Here is a 24,000-nt window from a genome sequence, read left to right on the forward strand (position 1 = left end):
AAAAGTGTCAAATGATGTCAAAGTGTTCAAAAGTGTCAGATGATTAGTCGGATTCTTAAGGGTGTATCTGCTGTTAATAATGTAGATATTAATATGTGACTAGAACCATAAAAACTGCCTTAAAAACCGTGAAATTTCAACTACAGCCTTTCCTGAAACGTTTTGCTCTCCCATCAAGACAGTTTTCAAAGACGACAAATTATTATTCGGATTCTCAAGACTTTCTCCTGTTAATAATACAAAAAAATAATAAATAAATAAATAAATTGTTAATCTGTCACTAGAACAAAAATCCTTAAAAACCTTCGTGATTTTATTTATTTATTTATTTTTATTTATTTATTTTTATTTTTTTTTTTTATATAATATAGTGAAGGTGTACCGTGGAAGTTCAGAATGTGGTCTTTAAATTTAAACTTTACGTAAACGCCACAGATATTGACGTGCAGGTTATGAGTCTATCTGTGACTTGCTGAACGATTGCAAGATTTAGCTACGACTTAGACACGATAATCACTTTTTTTTCTTTTTCATAGTCAGTGTGTGTGTGTGTGTGTGTGTGTGTGTGTGTGTGTGTATAAGAGAATGACTTGTTTAGAATTACGAGTATATTTTAGTATTTATGTATCTGCACGTACAATCCTTTATTTTCTTTTGCCTAAAAATTAAAATAATAGTAATGAAAAATAAAGGAGTAGTGATTCTAATGGCAAAAACTCTAACCACTATTTTTTTCTCTACCCCATCAGAATGCGCAGGAATTCATCGGGTTCGCCACCTTGCCCGAACAGGTGCACCGAAAAAGTGTGAAGCGTGGGTTTGACTTCACGCTGATGGTGGTGGGGGAGTCCGGCCTGGGCAAGTCCACGCTCATCAATAGCCTCTTCCTCACCGATCTGTACAAGGACAGGAAGGTGCCCACGGGGGAGTGTGAGTATGCCTGTGTGCCGCTGCTGTTGTTGTTGTTGTTGTTGTTGTTGTTGTTGTTGTTGTTGTTGTTGTTGTTGTTGTTGTTGTTGTTGTTGTTGTTGTTGTTGTATTACGTACTGTCATACACACACACACACACACAGCGCCAGGTATTGAAAGGTAGGCCGTGTGGATGGGAGAAAATATTAGGTTTAGATCTAATGCTCCTAAAATTTCCTTTCCATTTTTTCTTTTGTTTCTGTTCTTATTCATGAACTTTCTTTTTGTTCTTGATCTTTTTCTTCTTGATCTTTTTTCTTCTTCTTCTTCTTCTTCTTCTATTAATGTTACTGTTCGACTAATTATCTGAAATTCCTTTGTACTTTTCTTTCACTTCTTGTATAATCCTTTCACTACTACTACTACTACTACTACTACTACTACTACTACTACTACTACTACTACTACTACTACTACTTTTTTGGAGTGCAGATCACAATGAATGGTTGTTTTGAGAGCAGCACAGTTTGGACAACAGTGTGCAAAGCCAGACACAAAGCTGGGAAGGCAGGTGTGGGAAGGCGAGATCTAAGGCTTAATGAATGTCAGAGGCCATTTCCCTCAACAAGCATCTTTTTTGTTTTATTTATGAAAAGGAACAATGGTCTCTGGAGAGTTTATGTGGAGGTTGCCTGAAAGTATGATAAACCAAGAATTTAAACTTTATTGGGATATGAAACAATTAACAGCATTAGAAGTAATGCATGAAATCTTTATAAGCATCAACAAGAAAGAAGGCAATAAAAAAGAAGAGATTTTGCAATTTGTAGACAGTTTAGTGATTGGAAATGACTGTAGAACACACAAAGATGTTTCAGAGTGGTAATTAAAGAAAGATGTACCGAATGGCAATGAAAGGGTTAATGAGATGAGGTGATCTCAAAGTACGTACAGAGCCTCATTGTACTTTTACATAGTTGTATTTTTTAAGAAAATATTTAATTCAGGTAGTGCATTAAAGAATGGTCTTTAAGAACTTATTTTAATATGTTGTTTTAAATTTGGGTATTTTCGGTCACTGCACTGAGTGACCTCTACAAGCACCATGACGCTTCAGGCCAGAACACTTAAAAACACGAAACAAGGCATAAATCAATAATGAGGCCACTTAAAAGAAGGCCAATTAACACAAGTGGCTGACTCACTGGCAGCTGACTCAACAAATATGGGTGAGGCAAATTCCACCACCACCCACCTAGCATTAAGTCTCCTCTTATCTGTTGCCTCAAATAACACTAAATTACTGCACATGCTTTCTGCTTGTCTGGTCACTGTGGCCTTGACTTCAGCTTGCCTCTAAGTGGCAGGAAAAGAGACAGTGTTGTAGAGGCAGTATTTTCTGTGATTCTCAAAGAAATGATCTGCTGGAACAAAGTTGAGACAAGCTGAGTTGGTGTGTGGCCAGTATTCCTTTCTTGGCACAGCAGACACAAGGCATGAGTCTTTTCAGTGAGGTCCAGGCCTTAAAAATGTGAAAAATCTTTAATCTCAAAATTTTTATCTGATTATAGGGATGTGTTCTTTACTTAAAATATTCTTTTAAGTTTGTAGGAGTGGTGCATTGATAATAACCATATTTCACTTTTAAAAGAAATTAAAAGGACACTAGAAAAACACACCTTATCGAGTGTTATATACTTTTTACAGTACATCATACATTAGTACTGTAATCTTATTTTGGATAGTACAAACTCCTCTCTTATGATACTCATGATCAGTACATGTAAGGAGATACAGGGGTTTATCTGGTTATTTAGTGACATGATGATCAGATACAAGATAGAGGGAATCTGCCTGTCAGTGCCAGCTGTTTCTTTCTCAATATTCTTCTGTGCTGTTCAGTTCCCAGCCAGTTTACCTTTACACACTAATGAACCAAACTCTCCACTGATAATTCTTTTCAAGTATTACTTATTATGCTAATTGTAAACATCCACATTACTGTGTTTTGTTGTCCCTAATTGTTGCCTCCACTCCTGCAGCTTTGGTGGAGAAGACAGTCACTATAGAGAAGAAAACTATAGAGATTGAGGAGCGAGGCGTCAAGCTGCGGCTAACTGTTGTGGACACGCCAGGTGAGTGTGACATGGTGCTTAGGGTAATAGAGGGTTGTAGAAGTATAAAAGGAAGTGAGGGTATTCATTTGTCCTATAATTCTGATACCCATTACTTGAACTCCCTCTAGATGGTAGGTAAAACAGCAGCATCCACTTGCTTCAGTCCATAGTAGTTGTACTTCATTCTTGTGTTATACTCCAGTCTTCTTATTCTCCTCTTCCCTTTCTGAAGTACTCTGGCATTTTGTTCTTATTTTACTGGGACCCTTCCACTTACATTTAACATCAGTTTGACTCTTACAGATCCTCTTTAAATTCACTCCCATTCTTTCCAGATGACCACTTCAAGCTGATTAATTACCTTTTCTGTCTTATGATCTTTCTCCTTTCCCCTTTGTCTTGACTGAGCTACATTCTTTCATTCCAGGATGTGTATGTACTGCTTGTATGTGCTTCCTTAGGATTAAACAAGGATATATATTCACTTTTACCTCATTATTTGTACAGCAGTGGTTCAATAACCTGCCACACTCACTTTCACTGATTCCCAAGACCTGCTGGTAGTCTCCTTACAAAACCTGAGAATGAATGCATTATTATAACCAGATCAGATGGATGTAAAACTAAGCAGACCAATAAATTAAAATCTGATGCAGGGTTCGGCGATGCTGTCAACTGTGAGGAAGGCTGGAAGACTGTGGAGCGATATGTGGATGAGCAGTTTAACAAGTTCTTCCAGGATGAGTCAGGCCTGAACCGTAAGAACATCCAGGACCACCGTGTACACTGCTGCCTCTACTTTGTCCCTCCATACGGCCATGGGTGAGCGGACGGGTGATGTTTATATGTTTTTCTTTCCTTTTTTATGTAAGAGGGCCACTGACCAAGAGCCACAAATTATATATAAAAAGGGCCTACTGAGGTGCCCGAAGGTTTAGACAAATTTACAGAAATGTTAAGGTTTATGAGAGTTTAAATGTTCAGACTCTACATATTAAAGCCTAGCATTCTCCCAGTTTTAATGTAATGTGTATAATTCCCCTTCTAGCATTCCTCATCCTCATATAGCAATCCATGGCAGTATTAAATAACTATGGTGACATCACACATCTGTTTCGCTCTTACTTCTATAGTAAAATTCTCCCCAAGCTTTCCCTCCACCCTCATACATGCACTGAACACCAACCATCTCCCCATGAGGACAAGCCACTCACTCCTCCCTCTCCCAGGTTGCGGCAAATGGATGTGGAGTTCATGCGTCGGCTACACAGGAAGGTGAACATCGTGCCTGTCATCGCCAAGTCCGACACTCTCACCAAGCCAGAGATCAACAAGCTCAAGTCCAACATTATGAATGATATTGAGACACATAAGATTAAGGTATAAGGAATTTTTCTTTTTCTATCATAGTTTGTTCTTTATTTATATAAACTTCCTCTTCTTTATGAATGAGTCACTTGTGTTTTCTTCTGCAATCATAAACTTGGCTTTTTCTCTTTGTAAAGATTGGTTTTAATTTAGTAACATATAAGAAATGTGTGTGTTTGTATATTCATGGGGTACTTCACTATTTTCTTGTGTTCTTCATATGTTAATTTCTGAAAGTGAATTTTCCTGTTGTGATTGACTCATTCCACTAAAAAAGAAAGCATCAGTCAGATTGGTAGCTAGATGGATGTTGACATCTTTGCAGATCTACCAGTTCCCAGAATGTGACTCAGATGAGGATGAGGACTTCAAGCAGCAAGACAGAGAATTAAAGGCCTCTATCCCATTTGCTGTCATAGGATCAAATTGTGTCATTGAAGTTGCAGGGAAGAAGATGAGGGGACGACAGTACCCTTGGGGAATTGTGGAAGGTAGTGCCAGTGTGAACAATGATTTAACTTTTCCTTCCAGTTACTCTGCATAATAAAACTGTTTATTTATATTAAGAATGCATCTGTATATTGAGGCAGTGACCATTTACCAGAAAAAGTACCATATGGTACAGGTTCTGCATCAATCAGCATTCATCTCAGTCCATTTGCTTACCTTTATGATTCTGAAAGGTTCTAGGAACCTGGAGAGGAATGTGATTGAGTTTCTTTCTATTTTTGGTGTGTAAAAATTCTTTTAAATGCAGACACTTTTGAAGTAGATGGCCACATTGAAAGTCTATTATGCTTACTATGAAATACACATTGCATTCTTACTAAAACAGTAGTCATTCCTTACCTTTGAATTCTTCACCAAACATTATTGCCTTTTGTCTTTATACAAGTAATAGAAGTAGCCTTATTGTTTTGAGATCCACTACTACTTAATGTCCCATGTAGTGCTGTTCTTGCCATATGATAAGCTCAAACTATTCCAAGTTGCAGTTTATCATATATAGTTTACCTCAGTGTTTCATATGTTTTTAGTTTCTCTTTGCTTATCTCATTATCCATGTACATATACTTGGCTCAGAAGTGTTGTAACAAATGATGTTTGTGTTGTGTTTCAGTGGAGAACACGGCTCACTGTGACTTTGTGAAGTTGCGCACGATGCTCATTTCCACCCACATGCAGGACATGAAGGAAGTGACTCAGGACATCCACTATGAGAACTTCCGTGCTCAGTGCATATCCCAGATGCAGGTTTGTTTGGCGGTTTTATCTTGCTTTTCATTCAGATGCTCTCCTCCTCAGTGTGATTGTCTCTTTTTTGTGTTGTCTTCTGCTATGTTGGTGGTGAACAAAAGACTCATCTTCTGAAGTCTAAGTACTTTACTAATATCTGTAAAAGTTTCTGCAATCTTTTCAGTTTCATTTCTCCATCTTTAGTCAAGTCACTCACATGAGTATCAGCCACACATTTTCTTTCCACACCTTCCAAATTCCTCAACCAGCTGTTGTACGCAGCATCCAGTGCAGAGTAACTTGCAAACTCTGCCACCAGCTGGAAATTTTTGTGCTGCCACTTAACAAATGTTTTGTTCTTAATATCATGGCCTCAGTTAGAGACAAACCAACTAGTTTTGATGCTGGGTCTGTGTTTCGAGTTTTTGTGATTCAACCTATTATCTTTAAAACATGCATCCCTAATTGACTCATTCATCTTTCATTCTTTAGTCACAGTACAGAACTTTTCTCTTATGTCCATGAGAAACCACTAAGGAATGGTTAGTTTAGTGAAGTGTTACCCATTTTGTTATATTAACAAACTAAAATCCACAGGTGATGTTAATTGCATTCTTCCCATTAGTTTCACCTTACAAGTGTACAGATACATGAAGGGGAGACATGGGCTGAAATTCTGACTCAAGCATGAGTTGTAAGTCTTTGTTCTCAGCATCCAGTGGTCAGCAGTGCTTGTGACAGTCTCACACCTTTGTTTCATCTTGCTGGCTATAATAAAGCCACTATATAAAACAAGTGTACGCATAAAATTCAACTCTGCTTTATGACTTTACAGCAGGTGGCCTTGAAAGAGAGAAACAAACTCAAGAGGGAGAGTGCAGCCAACTTTGACACAGTGGGCGATGCAGACAGACTCCTTCAGCAGAAAGACGAGGAGGTGGGTTTTCTTTTCAGTGATGTTGGACAAGCAGAAATTGATGTGTACATGTCAGTATTTGATTTATTTCTCTATGAAATGCAAAATTCTACTCAGATTCATGTCATGTCATTCAACAAGTGAAATACCATCATTGTTAGTTGTGCTTTTTAGTTGTGTACAGAAGCATGCTAGTAAAACTTTTATATTGCTCTTGCAAGGAAATTATGAATGGTCTTGTAGATTTTAATGGTTTCAAACTGTGTGTGTGTGTCTTTTTATTTTATCAAACTATTTTTTGCTCTTTTGTAATAGGGGTGTAAAATTTTTCAAGCATCTTTCTATATGTAAATAGAAAAAAACAAAACTTTGTCTTTACAAAGACTTGAAATTCAGGACATCATTTGCATTATTAATGATATTGCAAGAATTCTGATTTGAAAAGAGGTTTTTGGATGATGTAGTTATGCTACTAATTATAGTAAAAGAAATTATCGTGGTACTGATGGTCTTTCAGATCCGCCGCATGCAGGAGATGTTGAATCAGATGCAGGAGAAACTAAAGGAGTCTGGCAAGGAACCTGCTGTTTCTCTTGCCCTTGATCCAGGCAAGCGGGACTCAGTGGTCAATGTGTGACATCTTGAGGTTTAGTATTCATTGTGGGGCCTCTTAGGATTCACTGGTCAGTGTGTGGGACCTGAGACTTGATGGTTTATATATGGTGGGATCACACATTTGCCATTTACTTGTTGCTAAAATAACTCCATCAAAATAAGATTAGTTGGAACCATAGAAAAACAATAATTTGTGAAAGTCTTTGTTATGAATAATTATTGAATCTATCTTTATAACAGGCAGAGATCTTCTTAAAGCATGGCATCCAAGACAAGGCATCTATGTGCATGCACTCTCACTCACATCCACAAGATTACTGAATATGAAGAGACAAAGTTGGTGTAATATCAGTCCCATGATCCATTAGTTGTAGTTTACAGCTAAAGTCTTTACACAGATGAGTGGTTAGTGCATATTAACAACATTCGCTGATGTACAGTACTTCACCCCTCCAGATAGATGATCATTACCTGGTATGATTGAAGTTGAATTCAAAATATCTCTAAACTTCCACAGTTTAGGAGCTGAAGGTTTGCACCACTTCTTTTGGTGATTGTGTGTTCAGCTTGAGTGTTCTTCCACAGCAGCACCTGATCCCATGGGATTGACATTCACACTTTCTCTCAACCTCACTTGTAGACTTTCACTTCAGCATGGGTGAGGGTGTGATGTTGAGGTTACTCTTCTGGCCAAAGTTTCCCCCACACTCCAGTAGACATTCAGAAATTTTGACTTTTATGTGTTTTTACAGGTGTCAGTCATGGTTGCTTTTGTGGGTGAATTTTTCCCCTGCATTGCTCACACTCAAAATTATCATCACTGTGATGTGTCAACATGTGTCTGGTAAGATTACCCTTTTGGTGTAAGTTTTTCTCATCACATTGCAGGCAGTGGAATGAAGGTTGAGTGTTTGTGTATCTTGTATAATGTTCATCATTGTTGGAAAGCATGCTATTCTGAATCACCATTTGTTTCATCATTACAGTATAAAGATACTTCTTGGTAAAATAAATTGAGAATTGCACTATCAATATGCCTTCCAAAACATAGACATGTCACACATTAAAACATTACCAAAGATTAGGAGTTATAGAAATTAGAGCAAAGCAGTAACACCACAACAAATGGATCCAGGGGAGTTGACAGCACCATCATGGAGGCCAGACTGCTAAGGCCTGCTTCAGGTGTACACAGCCATTGACATGGCAGTGTTGCCAAATAAGCAATCACCAAACCAAGACAACTTAAATGTGTGGTCCCCACTGTGTTGCCTCTTGAGACTCAGTGCTCAGCACATGACCTCCTGGGATTGTGGTCAGCATGTGACTTCCTGGGATTCAGTGGTTAGTGTTACCCTCTGGGGCTCAGGGATCACTGCGATCTTACTTAGTCCCAATTAGCCTGTGTGCGAGAGAGAGAGAGAGAGAGAGAGAGAGAGAGAGAGAGAGAGAGAGAGAGAGAGAGAGAGAGAGAGAGAGAGAGAGAGAGAGAGAGAGAGAGAGAATACTAAAAAACAAAAAACATCGTATATTTAATAAATTTGCACATTTTTCTTTACTTTTATATTTTAGTCTACAGAATAATTAGTGCAGTGATTGTGAGTGCTGCTTGATGCAAGTGTTTGGACTAGTCTGACTGTTGTGTTTGTGAATGCATTAGTGTTCATTACTATCTGTTTTTATATTATTGAGATGTAAATTGTCAGAGAGGCATTTCCACCACTTGTCAATATTTTATTCTTATCATTCAAAGTATTGTTGAAAGAAATAAGCATTCCTTGGTGTAGGATCTTTCTGTGAATAAGACTATACTTAATTCTGTAAGTAAAAGTATTTACTAATTTCCATTTGTTTTAAATGAAGTTTGTGACATCTGATATTTTTAACCATATGACTAATAGCTATGAAAAATTATGCAAAATTTATTGACAGAGCTTCATTAAGTAACTGAAGATTTCATTTTTACAGGTAAAGACTAGGTACATTGCTGTGTGTTTCCTATGAAGCAACTGTATGTCTTGCTAAATATAATTGTTGTGTGTTCTTTGTGTACCACCATTACATACAGTGTGATTCCATAGGTGTGCTGAGGAAGAAACAGAAGCCATTTGTGTTACACCATGGGAAGCCTGCTTTTTGTTTTTTTTTATTATGTTTATTTATTTATTTATTTATTACTTAACTATCCTTTGTATGAAACTACCCAGTTTACTGTTAAATGTATGAAGTGATGTGAATGAAAGCAGGAAAATTTATACTTGTGGTATTGTCCTTATGAAGCATCGGTGACACACACACTGATGCTGAACAGGCTGAATGATTACAATCGTGTCTTGCACAAAAGAGGCATTTTTTTATACACACAACTTCATCTCTTTGAAAGAACAGTACAGAGCTTGTTTCTTCCTCAAGTCTTGTGGTATGGACCCATGTTGTAAATGTTCTTGGTTCAGGCCTTGTATGGTGCTTTGTTGCATTGGCTCCTCGTAATCTTGCCTGATGCTATTTCACTCATCCCATCATCACCAGAATGCATATTTAGCAAAATTTCACATATCAGATTCACTCACAACTGGAGTGTATTTTAAGGAGTACATGTTACCATTTCATGAAAGTTTTTGTTTTTAGTGTGTATGTATGACCTCATAGAGAAAAGTACATAGTATTGCCATCAACGATAACTTATTCAGCTATGTACAGCAGGATAATCACTGCCACCTCTTCCAACCACAACATAGAAGCTCAATGATGTGTTCTATGTCTCCCACCTTGCCTCTATTTTTTACTTACAGTTGTTTGTTATGTATTTGTTCATTGTTTTCACAAGGGATGGCTGCCCAAAAAGACTTCTCTTACTTCCTGACAGTGATGCAATATTGGCCTTCCCATGCTCCTGTGATAGAATTATCATGTGGGAGCATTGGTGACTAAATTACAAGGGAGTAAGTACTCTCTTTTAGAAATAAGATAATATTATAAACCACAAAATGCAAATGAATGTGTATACCAAAATATGAGTGACAGGAAGTGATATAGGTAATGTAAATGTTGAACCAAATGTCAGCTACCTTCTGAGAACCTTTATATTATGTTATAATATCGGTACCATTAAAGTGAAAAGTTATCAGTGAATTCAGATTGACTCTTGACAACTAAATGGGATGTTAACCTGCTTGGTTGTGTGGTAAGGAGTAGTGTCATGATGTAGGGGAGGCTAATAATGGTTAACACAGCTTTGCAAGAGTTAATGTGATGACTGTGTGAGAGAGAGAGAGAGAGAGAGAGAGAGAGAGAGAGAGCTCCACCTACAACTCTTCAGCTTACTTGCCACTGGTGAAGAGGAGCTAAACATTAAGAGGCTCATCCTCCTGGGACTCGAACTCAAAACTTCTTGGTTGTGAGCTCATTTTGCTAACCACTTCACTATGTGTGTGTGTGTGTGTGTGTGTGTGTGTGTGTGTGTGTGTGTGTGTGTGTGTGTGTGTGTGTGTGTTTGATTCAACTGCAACAAATAAATAACATCAGCATTAGATGAACTTTGCTTTATATTTAGAGTTAAATGTTCCTTAGTGTTATTAATAAAACAACTTTCATAAAGATCAAGACTGCCTTTTAGCCAGTACTATGACAGGCAGTGACCTGAAGGTCAGAAGAGAAAGGAGAAGGTACTTGGGTCATTTTGCATATGTTGGTAAATATTATCACATTGTCAACTTTTTGATTTTGTATCATGTAACAGATCTTGGTGTACATATTCTTTTGCATGAACATGCACCAATGAATGTGGTGCGTACAATTTTGGTTGATGAGCCGAGTGCAGTCTGGATGTCATGTGGCCTCAGCAAGATCCACAGGATCTCTGTGACAACAGTGAACACCAAAAAAAAATACATGGGTCTAAGAAATTGTAGTATTTATAGTGTACAGTAACTGGTCTTCAAAAGACTAATTCTTTGCAATAAGTGATACTTCACTATGTATTTATTTATACTGATACTGAAAATCTTTACTAAATGAAAGTTTTATATTCTCCACTGACAATTATTTCAAGGGATAAAAAATAAAACAGCTTGCAGTGGTGCTAAGTAAGACAGCCAGTCAGAAGGGGGACCAAGAACTATTTTGTCAAGCTCAAAATCAGATGCTCAGAGTTTGTGTTTTTGTTATTAGACATATTAGACATTTTCATTATGGATGTAGATCTCAAAACCCAAAGGTGGTTCAGGTCTCTGATCTCTGATGTGGCATGGTGTTCGTTGCTTAATTAAAGAACACTCCTGTCAGCTCACGAAGGATTTTGTCGAGCCACTGCCTGTACATACAAAACAAGATCCCTGACTGTGCCAGCAGACGAGGCACCACCACGAGGCAATCAGAATCCACACACTAGTTGTTCACTATGCATCAACACTAGTGGTTTATCAAGGGTTTCTTGTAACGAGTTTTTGTACTTGTAACAAGGCAAAGTAACAAGTCTCCCTTCTTACTTTATCCAAGGTTTCATGACTTTTATATCTAGATCATCACTATGATTTCAGTAATGCAAGAATAAAAAAATATAAATTTTGATTTGTACATAAATTTTTGTCATATACTAGCAAGTTGCAACACAAAATAACAGATACATTCAGTGTTTGCCACAAGAGCCAGACAAATGTGTGGCAAGCTGTTATTAGAAGGCCAGGTAGATGAAATATATAGAAATGTGCCACCCTTGGCACTTACTGGAACTGGATTTTCATTATTGTTGTAGAATGATTGTGACAAAGCTTTAAGTGATAGTGAAATAGAGAAGCACCATGAATCTGAATCAGCTCTAGTATGATTAAGGAATCAAAATTTAAGCAGATAATTATCAGATATGAGGAATGAATAAAAGTTCAGTTAACCTTAGTACATTTTTAAGAGTTGCTGAGTGAAAGGCTGACATTCATGTTCAATTATTTAAACCCATTTGATTATTATGATGATAGAGGGATAATTATTTCTATGGATTCTTAATAAAAAACTAAATGGTTTTGTCTTATTTTACATACCTTGCATGTATTTCATCTTCATATGGGGCCAATGTGTATCCATATGTAATTTAGTTACATAAATATATAAAGAAGAGTATTGTAAGGTGAGCCAGTTCTGCTGTCTGACCCCGATGTGGAAACTGGTCACACAAGTGAACCATATACAGTGTGGCTAACAAGGATCTGTTCTTTTTCTTCCATAGGGAAAAGAGAGAACAACACAAGGAATGAAGGCAGCTCATAGAAATAAAAGTACTGTTACATACCTTTTTCCAAGGGAATTCAAGGATTGTTTTGTCATAGCTTGATGTTGGCTTGGTTAAAAAGGACCAATTTGTTTTATGGTCATAGAAATCCAGCTATGAACAAAGCAACTTGAGCCACAAGTCCTGACCAGGGCTGCCTGTTGGTGAACTCAGATGGCGTGTTTTTGTAGGCAGGTCAGCAATGAAGCTGGCTCATAGAAGCGAAGTGCAGCATTATACTGAACCTAAGGAAACTCAGGAACAGTATTAGGGCAGCTTGAAGATGACTTTTACAGAGATTTAAGCGAATTGATTTCGAGCTCAAAAATCAAACCATTCACAAGGCTATTAACATCCAAGTCTTTGCTGGGACCACAAAAGTGTGCTTCCACCTCTGAGAAACAAAAAGTGGTTTTGCTGTCATCACCATAACTAACTTGGACAAGTCAGGTGCTGTATATGCCTGAAACTTTTATGCACTTTCTGTAATATTTCTGAATAGGAGGTTAAGATGAAACCCTAGAAACATACAAGAGATCCTTTCATTATTTTTTTAAATCAATGACCCTAATTATTACAACAATTTTCAATAGAATGAAGAGATTATAGCAAAATAAAAAAAATACTCTGACAAGAGATACATAATGAGAACAATAATGCCAACATGACAAATAAATCATTGCATAGTGTTATATGCAAATGTAGAAGTACATCCTAGCAATTAGCAACTAGCACTGTTCAAGTGAGGAAAATGCAACTTTGACCCACAGGTGGAATTTTGAAAATGCCTGATATCCATGGGACCCACACCTGGCTTAGTGCTTAACATCACACTTGCTATCACAGACATAATGTAATATTTTCATATACTTGCACTTGAATTTAACACAGGAAGCTTATTTCCCTCTTTTATAAACTAAAGAGGATGTAATGACCTCTGCAAAGGCTTGTCTTCCCTCCTGTCAGCAGCATTAGAATGTAGATGCAGATAATCAAGAACCAGGCTAAGAAGGCAATATAAACAAAGAAAATCCATACAATAGGACAAGTATAGTACAAGGAGATGACTTGCATCAAGTTGGGCTTCATGAAAGTTGTCTATATGAGAAGCATTGTGGACATACTCCCAAACTATTACACTCCATGGAAGGAGGACAAGAAGATGCTGGAAAAACACCTTTGCCACCACAATCTTTATAACAGATTAGGTGCCATGGAGGCCAATGCATGGTCATGGCTGTTCTCTCACGACCTCAAGTAATATGTCACCTTTCTAAATGATGGTACTTGAGTGTATACAGAGCTGTGTATACACTATCAAGGTATTCCATCTTAGAATAAAGAAGCAAAGCATTTAGGGATATTGTAGAAATTTCCAATAATATTCCCCAAATAAGAGAAGTAGATTGATAAATGGTTAACATGCTCAAATGACAAACTTCTATCTTGCAAACAATACAGAGCACATCAACAATGATCAATCACAAATATAATCTTATTCTCATAGGATTTGTCAGATGCTGAACTAAACAATACATAGAAAATACGACAATACTTACTATTGTCAACTGTACTTCCTTTCTACATGTCCAAACTGATTCTATCTGGTTGTTCTCATTACTTCACTGATCCCTTAGAAAGTGAAAGGCTCTGTGGTACAACGTTATCTTCTAGTGCCTGCCAGTGGTGTACAGCCTTCCTGAGCACCCCATCTCAGGCAATTACCAATTTAACTCCTCTCCACAACAAAAAATACATTACTGCATAATTAGATGTATATTTTTCTTGACAAACAATGAACTCTCAATGTAATTAACTGGAGAGAAAGGCAGGCTGCTATATCCAAAACAAAAGTTCACTATGACAGTCATTAGAGGCTTCTTAGTGAACTCAGTCTGCTATAATGATAATCATTCAGTAATATGCATTCTTACAGCAGCAACACTTAGTGGCAAGAACACAAGAAGAATACAGAGATACTGCCCACCAGCCATGTGCCTTGTGTCCAATAACATATTTCTGCTGCACATCATTCAGATTTTGTCAGTGTTTCACCAGTGTGTGAAGTGTTGCTTGAAACAATCTAAGATGAATTAAATTTAAGTCTTCTTCAGTATGTTTAAAGGGTTTATAATATCCAATATCTGCTATACTGAGGATTTACTGTACTACAACCCACACTAAAACATATCAATTCTGAAAATATTAAGATAAAAAAGGCATTTCAGAAATTATCTCTAAAAAATTACAACATTCAACTACTGCATGTACCCAAACTAGCCCATGACCCACCACCTCCTGGCTACAGCATTAAGGCACAAAGGACAGCACCTGAGCCTTGCTAGACACGTGCCTTGGGAGGGGCAGCAGCAGTCTGGTTCGTGGTGGTGGTGGCAGCAACTTTGCTCTGGGCCAGGTGGGCAGTGAGGGCAGCCCAGGCTCTCTCCACTTGCTTCTGGGTGTACTCCCCCGCCCACTGTGTACAGAAGACCACGTTTGCTCTTCCCACCATTTGTCTCTGTGCCATCTGTGAGTCTAGCCGTCGCTCAGCCTCCTCCGGGGTCTTGCCATCTCGCTCTGTGATGCGACGAACTGCCTCCTCTCGCTGCAGCACACACACCCACACCTGAGGACACCAACAGTCATCATGGGGGTGGTATTTATGTGATGATAATAATGATGATTGTTAGGAAGTTTGGTGATGGCTGTCATGGCTATGATCAATCTTAGCGGGTTAGAAAGTACATGATAAGTGTTAGGTGATGGCTGTTGTGGTTATAATCAATCTTAGTTGGTTAGAAAGTACCAGATAAATGTTAAATATGAACTGCTACTATTACTGTCATCACTACTATAGCAAGTGGTGGTGACAAAATCTGCACTGATGATGGTAAAACATAGTAATGGTAATTTTACAGTGACAGTGACAGCTAGACCTAAAAATGTTTTGTCTGTTTACACAACAATTTGGCAATCCATGTCTCACTCCATAAAATCTATTTGTCACATCAACTTCTTTGACATTCATATTAATTCAATTTTCTTTATGTAACCCACATTAATAAACATACCTATTTCTCTGTTTCCAATTATAAACTATAAACTTTCATATATTTCTTTTACTGCTATCTGTCATTCCTGCTTCATCATTACTACCACTACTATTATTATGTACTTCAGTATGTTATGGTCCTGTAAGATTTATTTTTCAATTAGTAACTTGAATTGGACAAAATATGACATATAGAGGAAAAGAGGGACAAAAAAAAAAGGGTCAAGGAAAATGACAGAATACCAAGAAAATAATGGTTTAGTTGGAATAAGTTCTGAGTTGCAGGTCTTGGTCTTGGTCTTAATGTAAGAAGCAGTTTTCCATTCAGGTGAAACAGGAAAATTATCATAATTTGCTGACTGTAAAATGATGAATACACATAATATACAAATTACAAATCATTTTATCAATTCATATCAATTGCAATTCAGCTCATTTTAAATATTTCACTTTTCAAATCCAATTCACCGTTTTTTTATAACATCAATAGCAATTCAGTTTCAGTTCAATTCATAATGGACCCCAACCCTGTTTACAACCAACACTGCCAACAATTCTTTAGTCACTTTTCTTCTGCCTGCTCTCTATGAAATCCACTAATTCATTTGCACATCTATTGTCACTTTTTTTCCAACCTCAAAACAGCTTTTTCCATTCTTTCCAAAACTATTTCATCCAGTAGCATTTCTTATTTCTCCTGTGACCAAATAACCATTTCTACCCGGAGCTAATCGGCCCACTCTGTTCTGCAGCACTTCCATTTGTGTTGCCTTGCTGACCACCTCATGCTCTTTAACCCATACATTAAATTAAATACAGGTATTCCCTTCCATATGCCCTCAACAACTAAGTACTTATTTGATTTGGACTTTGATTCACAATGTAGTTCTCTCTATTGTTGATTCAATCTTCATATAGTTTTCAGTTTTCGTTCTCTCTGAGCCTTTCCTATCCATTGTCAAATATATGCCTGTATCAATTTGTAATACTGGCAGTACACTCTAGTCCTACAGTGGCCTTGGGACTGTCTTTTTTGTGGCTCCCACTTGCAGTTGGAAATTCCTGTTGGGATGATGTTTCTTCTAGTCCAGGTATATTTTGCTCTTTCTTCTACTCCATATTCTGGTGACATAATTTTTTTAAATCTTCAGTTTCTTGTGGTGGTAATGGGTTAAACACTAATACACGTCATATAATTGTCTGTGCTACAAGTGTCTTTATTTTACATAAAACACCGACTAGTTTCCAGGTCAGGCTCTCATCTTGGTGCTGTGGTCATTTGTTATATGAATGCTTGATTCATCAGCTATAGAAGCAAAATGAAAGTACTCTTACCGGGCTGATATACGTATATACTTCACACACCAGTTGCCTGTTGTGGGATCAGGAGGGCACCACTCATTCTGGCAGTCTCCTTCACTTGTGTGCTCCACAGGAGCAAAGCCTCACTGATTAGGAGATTATGGTTAGCTTGTGTTTAGTTCTGAAACGCCCTTCACTGTTACACAGCAATTATGAGATTGTGCCCACAAGTAAAGAGAATGTAATTATCTGTTTGGAGACAAAGCATATGCATGGGAAAAATCAATTATATCTATTAAAAATAATAATTATAAATAAATAAATAAATGAGTAAATAAATAAATAAATAAATAAAAAATAAAAAAAACATCGTATTACAGACATACTGATACTGGAACATTGGTGAGTTTTGCCATTTCCCACCATTTTTGAGCAACTACCATGAACAAGAAAATGGAAATCAAGTGGAAAAATTAAGTTCTGGGGTTGTTGACAGTTGGGAGAATGTGGCAATTTGGGGACTATACATGAGTCAAGCTAGGTACTACCAGTACTTCCAGGAATCTCTGTTCATCTCATTCAGCACATCACAGCCATAACTGCTCCATCTAAAAACAACTAAAGTACTCACCTGATGACAAAGTTTGTCCCACCCAGCTTCCAGCAGCACTGCAGCATCCAGAACCACCACTGACGTCCCCTCCGCCCTCAGCTGGGCCACCCTTTGCTCCACCAGCCGCTCAATCTCTGGCCACACAATGCTGTTTAGCTGCTGCCTTGCTGCTTCACTGTTGAACACTCTTGCTGCCAGTGCTCTCCGGTTGATGTGACCATCCTCACCTACAATCTCTGAGCCAAAGGCATCCACTAGTGCCTTATGGCATGCTGTCTCTGGGAGGTAAGCTTCATGGCCCAGCTTGTCGCAGTCCACCACAGATGCACCGAGCCTTGCCAGCCGCCGGGCAACACTTGACTTGCCGCTGGCAGAGCCTCCGGTGAGACCAATGACACAGGGCTGGGCAGGGATGGCAGGGTTGGGTGTGGGCTCCTGCAGGATGGTGCCAAGAAGCCGCATCCTTCCTGAGGAGGAACTGGCCTTGGTTTCCTCTTCAGCGGACTGTCGCTCCTCATCCTCTACCAGGGTCACCACATGGCCCTCTAAGAGTGGCAGACCCTTCTCTTCCCTGACACGATTGATTGCTGCCACACCACCCTTTGTCTCCTCACTCACCACAATCATGTCCATGTTGGGGTCCCATGCTGTGGGGCCAAGGGGCTCCTCAATGGGAACGGCATGTAGCTCAACACTGGGGTCCAGTTCCTCCACCAGCTGGGCCAAGCCAGCCATCCTCTCCTTAAGGGGTCTGATCAGCTCAGTCAGTGTTTTTTTCCTGAGCAAGGGTCCATCAGCCATCCCACAGACAAGCCGGCCATTACATCGCAGCAGCGCTGCTGACAACATCACCAGATGGCCAACATGTGGCCGGTCAAAGGTGCCACCCAACACTACATTAGGATAAACCTTGTCTGTTGGAAGAGAAACAGGAAGGATCATGTTATCTCCACCTTCCCTCTTCTCTTGTGCTTCAGGCAACATCACCACTTGCCCACCAGCAGCCAGACAGCTACTGTAATGCCTCTCCCTATCCTGCCCTGTGCCCTCCAGGATCAACACATCCACTGGGAGTCGAGTTCTAGGTGGTCTGGGAATGGAGTCCTTAAAGCCAGCCAACAACACTCGCACATCCAGGCCATGGCAAAGTGAACCACTGCGGCCATAGATGCTTGAGATGATGTGATTGTAGAGGGTGAGTGGCCGGATGCTTTCTGGCAGATGAGTTTTAGCTTGTGGGTCAAGGTGGATATAGAGTGTTTTAGTCACATGCTGGGAGGCTGCTCTCAGCACCTGTGGGACAGTAAGGGAAGTGGTCAGTAACACACACACACACACACACACACACTAGTAAGAAAAATTGGCAACCTCAACAATATAATTGATCTTATCCTAAACATAGTGCAGTACTCACTCTGGAACATTTACTTCTCACACCACTTCCTCACACAGACAAACTTACACCCACATCATCACCCAGACCACACTGACACCATGCCACACATACCCACCCTGGGGAGTCTGGCTACAATGCTGCCTGCTGGCTGAGTGAGCACCAGGAGGCCTGTCACTGGACACATCTGGGAATCAAAGGGACAGCAACTGAGAATGATGGTGGTGATCAGGTTCAATCATGGAAAGCACCAAACTTTTGTTATTTTCTATATGTTAGACTGTTCTAAAAAAATGTAGATTAAGTTCATTTCCTCCTGCAGATATTGCTTAGAGAAGCTGCAGGCCTAGTTCAGTTAGTGGGTGAAATTAGGTCATTGTTAACTGAGACTAAGTTAATGTAATCCTGTGATGCTGATGCTTGATTAAGGTGAGGTTAAGGTAGTGGAGGGCTGAAGGAAAAGGATGATGCAGGACAATACAAGGCATCCATGTGTGGTGTTCTCTGTAATTTTGGATACAAATGAAATTATTTAAGGATAATCTTACCAATATCGGCTCCTCATGGAACAGCTAAATAATGTGTATGTGATGATGAATACTCACTGTACAACATTGTGGGTTTTTTGTTTCGGGATCATGCATGGTTACGTCTTGCGCTGCATCACAAATTCTAAGTTAGTGCCCCCTACGTTAGATAAGGTCGGTATAATCCCACCAAGAATTTGAGAGGAAAAAAGGCTTCCATCGAACTGATAAGATAAGAACTGCCATAGTGAGATGGGTGCACTTATCAATAAATACATTTAATAATCAGAGGGTAACAGCAGATACGTAAAATTTTACTTTAACACACCTGACACAACACCTCAAATGCTGCAAGGAGAGGAGTAATTTAGAGACAGGAGTCCACTATAAGCATCGAGGTAACATACGCTGTGACTTATTTTGATTTCCAGTAGTCCAGCTTCTCATAGTTATGGTAATCCTAGATGAGGTGACGTATTGCTTATTACCTTTACAACAGTGACAAGCCTGGTTCACACTGGTTCATACGTGGTCCTGATAAGTCACATGCATCTCAATGTTTACGGCGCTTTGGGTTTGCATTCCCCGTCGGTAAAGAAAACGCCAGGACTGATCATAAACTTCGCTATTTCACGTATTTTAAGCCAAATACGATCTATGTAAGACTGAAGATAGAAGAGACACACTATATGAGCTGTGACTACCCCGCCTCTTTTATAACATATAAGCTGTGCATACCTAAGCCAGTAGTTTGTCTGAAGCAAGGAAGACGTGTTTATCCTCGCAATGTTTTGATTTGCAGGATTTCGCGGCGATTCTTCACATGATGGATATATAATCATGTAAATTAATAATGAAAAATAAGATATGTGAATCCTGCAGAGCACTTTGGTGAAGTGAAACCAGATAAACAAGGTACATATATAACAAATAGTAAATAACAAGTAACAATTGGATCTCAAATTCTGTTGCTTTATTGTGCACTTAAGATACATCTTGGACCTTGACGGCGCATCAACCCTCTAGTCGGTGAAGTGTAAGCCTGCTTAAAGGCACAAAAAAAAAAAGAAAAAGAAAAAAAGAAAAAAAAAAAAAAGATATATATATATATATATATATATATATATATATATATATATATATATATATATATATATATATATATATATATATATATATATATATATATATATATATATATATATATATATATATATATATATATATATATATTATAGTAAGCAGTGCACTTTGACGTCACGGCACACGTTCAAAGCTTCCGTGATTTAAGCTTTGAACGTCTTTTCTGTGAACATGTTTTCCGCGGTCGCATTTCCTTTTACCTTTATATTTTACATCAGTGGTATATTTGTTATGTTACATTCAACATGCACTAATAGAAATTTATAAGACTTCGCAAATTTCAACAAGGAGGATGCTGTTCAGCATAGAACTACACTTGAAAAGTCTAAGGAGTTTTCAAAGGATTTTCTAAACATAATGTAAAGAAACTAGAACAATCTGAAAAAAAAAAAGAAAAAAAAAGGTTTGTTAGACTGTTCACCTGCCTAATACTTCTTAATTACTCCCATCCTTTAGCCAAGAAAGATATGTATATCATCATTAAAATCTTTGTAATTATTGAAACGATAATATACTATAATAGGAGGTTAATGTATCAGGGACAGAAAGCAGAAGACGGAGGGCGGGAAGAAAGAAGCCAAGATGGCGGAAGCGGATAGCACACATGCGGCTGTAATCGCCATGGCGCCCCAGGACAGCAAGTGCCCGAGGTGCAAAGTGAACTATAAACTAACAGGTGAGAGCAGGATATGGTAGAGGAGCTTGGTAATAGCTCACAGATACCTAAAACCCCCTGTAATATTCCCATGAGTGACGAGGACTGAGGTGAAGCCGGTAGGGATTGAAGAAGTGACTCGGTAATGGCGTGCTGGTGATTGCATGGTGTTGTGGTAACTGGGATGCAGCAGTTAGATGTTGGTGTGGAGGGTGGCAGGATGAGGAGGGGTCCTATTGAATATTGACTACCACGGCATTTACAAATTCCTTTAGATGTATTTACCAACTCTTTTTTTAAGATAATTTGTGTTATTTCTCTTACTGAGGGCTGGGGCATCAGTAATGGCCTCCTGCGCCTCAGTGCCAGGGTTAGGCAGTCTCCAGGTAAGAGGGCCAGGCAGGAGGCGTCCCTGGCGGCGTGGCGTGGCAGGGACAGCTGGTTCAGGCTCAGATTGTTGGGCGGGTTTACCCAGTGGCGCTTCTCCATGTTTATTTTCGTTATTGTTCTCTTCACTTCGTATTTTTTTTCTCTTCTTTTTTTTCCTCTCATTCTCATTTTGTCTTTACTTCTCATTTTCTTTTCCTCTCTCTCAGGCATCACCCCATATTGCTTCCTTGTCAAAACGTGAGAGAATCCAAATCTGGGAGCCTGAACTGAACACCTGCTGACAGGATTTTGGAAGGTTCTGCTGTTAACATTTCCAGACCTGGTTAATAACTGAGAAAAGTCTGCAATTTCTGTAGGATGACAAGTGAAAATTTACTGAAGCGGCAGGACTTAACTGGATCTTCCATAAACATGAACAGTTTTTGCAGACATACAGTTAGAGTTTTAGTAAAGATGTATGTATCTTATTGAAAATTCCAGTACAAGTCTGTATAATGCAGTGACAAAAAATGGTTAATCTTTACAATTACTGGTCCACATCGATCTGTATATGTAGTGTACTTTCTATCTGTGAAGGTTTTAGTCCACTTTTTACGAAGCTCACAGTAATTCAACAAAAAATGAAGGTAGTTGTAAAGAAATACCCTGTTTATTTACATAGCTGGGTGCAATAACTATAAAATTTATCATGATAACCAATAACTTGATAATGATAACCTTATCGGCAACAACCAATAAATAATCGATAGCTTGTGATGAACGTATTGCCTGATAACTGATAACTGATAAATCAATAAATCCAAAATTCTGATACTAGTGATAATGATATTGATATTTTAACTATAAAAATTGATAAATCCAAATCTTTATTTTTGCCAATAACTTAGAAAACTGAAAAAATCTTTGCAAAACTTAAAATTTAATATTTATCCTGTCTCTTCATGAAAAGTAATTGTTTTAAGTAAAATAACTACATTTGATCTTGAAAGTTTAAAACCTCAACATACTCATGTTCCAAAAACTAGAATCATCAATTATCACTAGTTTGAATCTAAAGTACCGCCAATACCAGTGAATTGATAATACGAGAAAATAATTATATATTGGATAACCAATAATTGCATATCATTATCACAATAATTTATGATAACACCCACATATGTTCATTTATTCCTGTTAGTAAGTAAAAGATGCATCTCTTAAGTTAGGAAACCTTCGAGTTCACACAAAGGACTTACGGATACAGAAAATTTTGACTATGCAGTGTGATGGCATGACTTTCTTGAGAGCTACCTTGATTTGTCTGGTGTGAACAGTTTTTTCTGTAGATGAATTCTAATTAGTATGATTTGAGATGCTTCATAAATTGCCTCGACTTGATTGAACTTAACTCAGGTGTAACTACAGCTTTAATGTCATCTTTTCATTCATCTTACTATATATTTGTTCCCTTTTCACTCATATTACCATAGTATATATTTGTCACTTTTTCATACATGTTACCTTACATTTGTCACCTTTCCATACATGTTATGTTAAGTATTGTGTCACCTTTACATACATTATATATTTATGGTGTTCATGTTGTGCCTCTCCCACAGACCGGAAGCACCACGCCCACCACAGGCGTGAGCCATTGCTGTTATCGTGTGGCCATGCAGTGTGTCAGGCGTGCATGGGGTCTACCTCCCACACCTGTATAGTGTGTCAGACGGTGAGTAGCAACATGTGGATGTACTTAATGCCTCTTCACTGTGCATTTGTGATTTTTCGGTTTAAAGCCTCTCTGTTGATATTTTGTGTAATGTTCTGTTGTGTATGTGTGTTTTTTTGTGGTGATTTTTTTGCTTGAAGGCATTTTTGTCAATGCTACAGTCATGGTCTGTTGTGTACGAGTGATCTTTTTATTATAAAGCTTTTTTTGTTGATGCTCATGTAAAGTTCTGTTGTGTGCAGGTGATTTTTCTGCTTGAAGCCTTTTTGTTGGTGTTAATGCAATTTTCATTTACTTTTTTATATGGAGTATTCTCAAATGTTACCCTGGTGCAGTGTTATGATCATTAGCTTATATGTTTCCAAACCAGAAGTGCAGCTTCTAATTATTGTGAGTGGTGATGGTAAGCTGTGTGCTGTTACTTGCTGGCTCTTGGTGTCTGGTTCTTTGGCATGCACCCCATGTGTACTTAGCCAGGTGAATAGAGACTACACTGTGATCTCTGCTAGGTGAACTGGAGTTGCAGTGTGAGATGAGGCAAAGTCGTCTCTGTATAGCCAGGAATTCAGTTGCATTCACATAATCTCAAGTTTTCATATTTTGTTTTACATTCCTTTATTTTCCTGGTTCTTTCTTTTCTTGTGACATTTCCTCTCACCTTCAAGCAGGGTACTTCTTCCCTAAGGCCTTACAGTTTGAAAGGTCCTTGACAGCAGTTTGTTTAATTATTTCAATGGTCTTTATCAGCGTGGTAAGCTCAATCCTGACCTGGGCTTGAGTACCAGGG

The 24,000-nt window shown here is 38.4% G+C and overlaps 3 protein-coding genes across 12 annotated transcripts in view; 2 read left to right on the forward strand and 1 right to left on the reverse strand.

Moving 5' to 3' along the window:
* The window catches only part of LOC135109210 (septin-2-like), a 41,054-nt gene extending 28,876 nt beyond the window's left edge, over nt 1-12,178 (forward strand). For all 3 annotated transcript variants that reach the window (XM_064020410.1, XM_064020408.1, XM_064020409.1), the window contains 8 exons: nt 750-930; nt 2,952-3,044; nt 3,683-3,848; nt 4,256-4,406; nt 4,720-4,885; nt 5,515-5,648; nt 6,466-6,567; nt 7,064-12,178. In XM_064020410.1, the coding sequence (XP_063876480.1) occupies nt 750-930; nt 2,952-3,044; nt 3,683-3,848; nt 4,256-4,406; nt 4,720-4,885; nt 5,515-5,648; nt 6,466-6,567; nt 7,064-7,183 (1,113 nt within the window). In that variant the 3' untranslated portion in view covers nt 7,184-12,178. The remainder of the gene's footprint in view (nt 1-749; nt 931-2,951; nt 3,045-3,682; nt 3,849-4,255; nt 4,407-4,719; nt 4,886-5,514; nt 5,649-6,465; nt 6,568-7,063) is intronic.
* Nucleotides 12,179-12,952: 774 nt separating this feature from the next.
* LOC135109209 (bifunctional coenzyme A synthase-like) lies at nt 12,953-19,992 on the reverse strand. Of its 5 annotated transcripts, XR_010272611.1 has the most exons (5): nt 19,390-19,536; nt 18,903-18,971; nt 17,410-18,684; nt 16,812-16,924; nt 16,402-16,598 (listed from the first exon to the last, which is right to left on the reverse strand). XR_010272611.1 is itself a non-coding variant. In XM_064020404.1 (4 exons), exons 2-4 carry the CDS (start codon nt 18,969-18,971, stop codon nt 14,766-14,768), a joined length of 1,629 nt encoding a protein of 542 aa, XP_063876474.1. In that variant the 5' UTR covers nt 19,800-19,992; the 3' UTR covers nt 12,953-14,765. The 5 variants fall into 5 exon arrangements, 4 of the variants coding, with proteins under 4 accessions (XP_063876474.1, XP_063876476.1, XP_063876475.1 ...); XM_064020404.1 differs by lacking the exons at nt 16,402-16,598; nt 16,812-16,924; nt 19,390-19,536 and adding exons at nt 12,953-15,050; nt 19,800-19,992; XM_064020406.1 differs by lacking the exons at nt 16,402-16,598; nt 16,812-16,924; nt 19,390-19,536 and adding exons at nt 12,953-15,050; nt 19,719-19,804.
* A 980-nt stretch (nt 19,993-20,972) lies between these two features.
* LOC135109212 (RING finger protein 17-like) overlaps nt 20,973-24,000 on the forward strand; it is a 107,051-nt gene continuing 104,023 nt past the window's right edge. For all 4 annotated transcript variants that reach the window (XM_064020418.1, XM_064020420.1, XM_064020419.1 and 1 more), the window contains exons 1-2: nt 20,973-21,130; nt 23,101-23,213. In XM_064020418.1, the coding sequence (XP_063876488.1) occupies nt 21,037-21,130; nt 23,101-23,213 (207 nt within the window). In that variant the 5' untranslated portion in view covers nt 20,973-21,036. The remainder of the gene's footprint in view (nt 21,131-23,100; nt 23,214-24,000) is intronic.

This window comes from Scylla paramamosain, chromosome 18, assembly GCF_035594125.1.
Source record: "Scylla paramamosain isolate STU-SP2022 chromosome 18, ASM3559412v1, whole genome shotgun sequence".
Lineage (NCBI taxonomy): Eukaryota > Metazoa > Arthropoda > Malacostraca > Decapoda > Portunidae > Scylla > Scylla paramamosain.

Coding starts and splice junctions, on each gene's coding strand:
- LOC135109209 (XM_064020403.1), bottom strand. CDS start 19,428: ATGCATGATCCCGAAACAAAAAACCCACAATGTTGTACA. Junction 18,972..19,389: donor AAAACCCACAATGTTGTACA/GTGAGTATTCAT, acceptor TTTGATTCCCAG/ATGTGTCCAGTGACAGGCCT. Junction 15,051..17,409: donor GGGACAAACTTTGTCATCAG/GTGAGTACTTTA, acceptor TGGTGTCCTCAG/GTGTGGGTGTGTGTGCTGCA.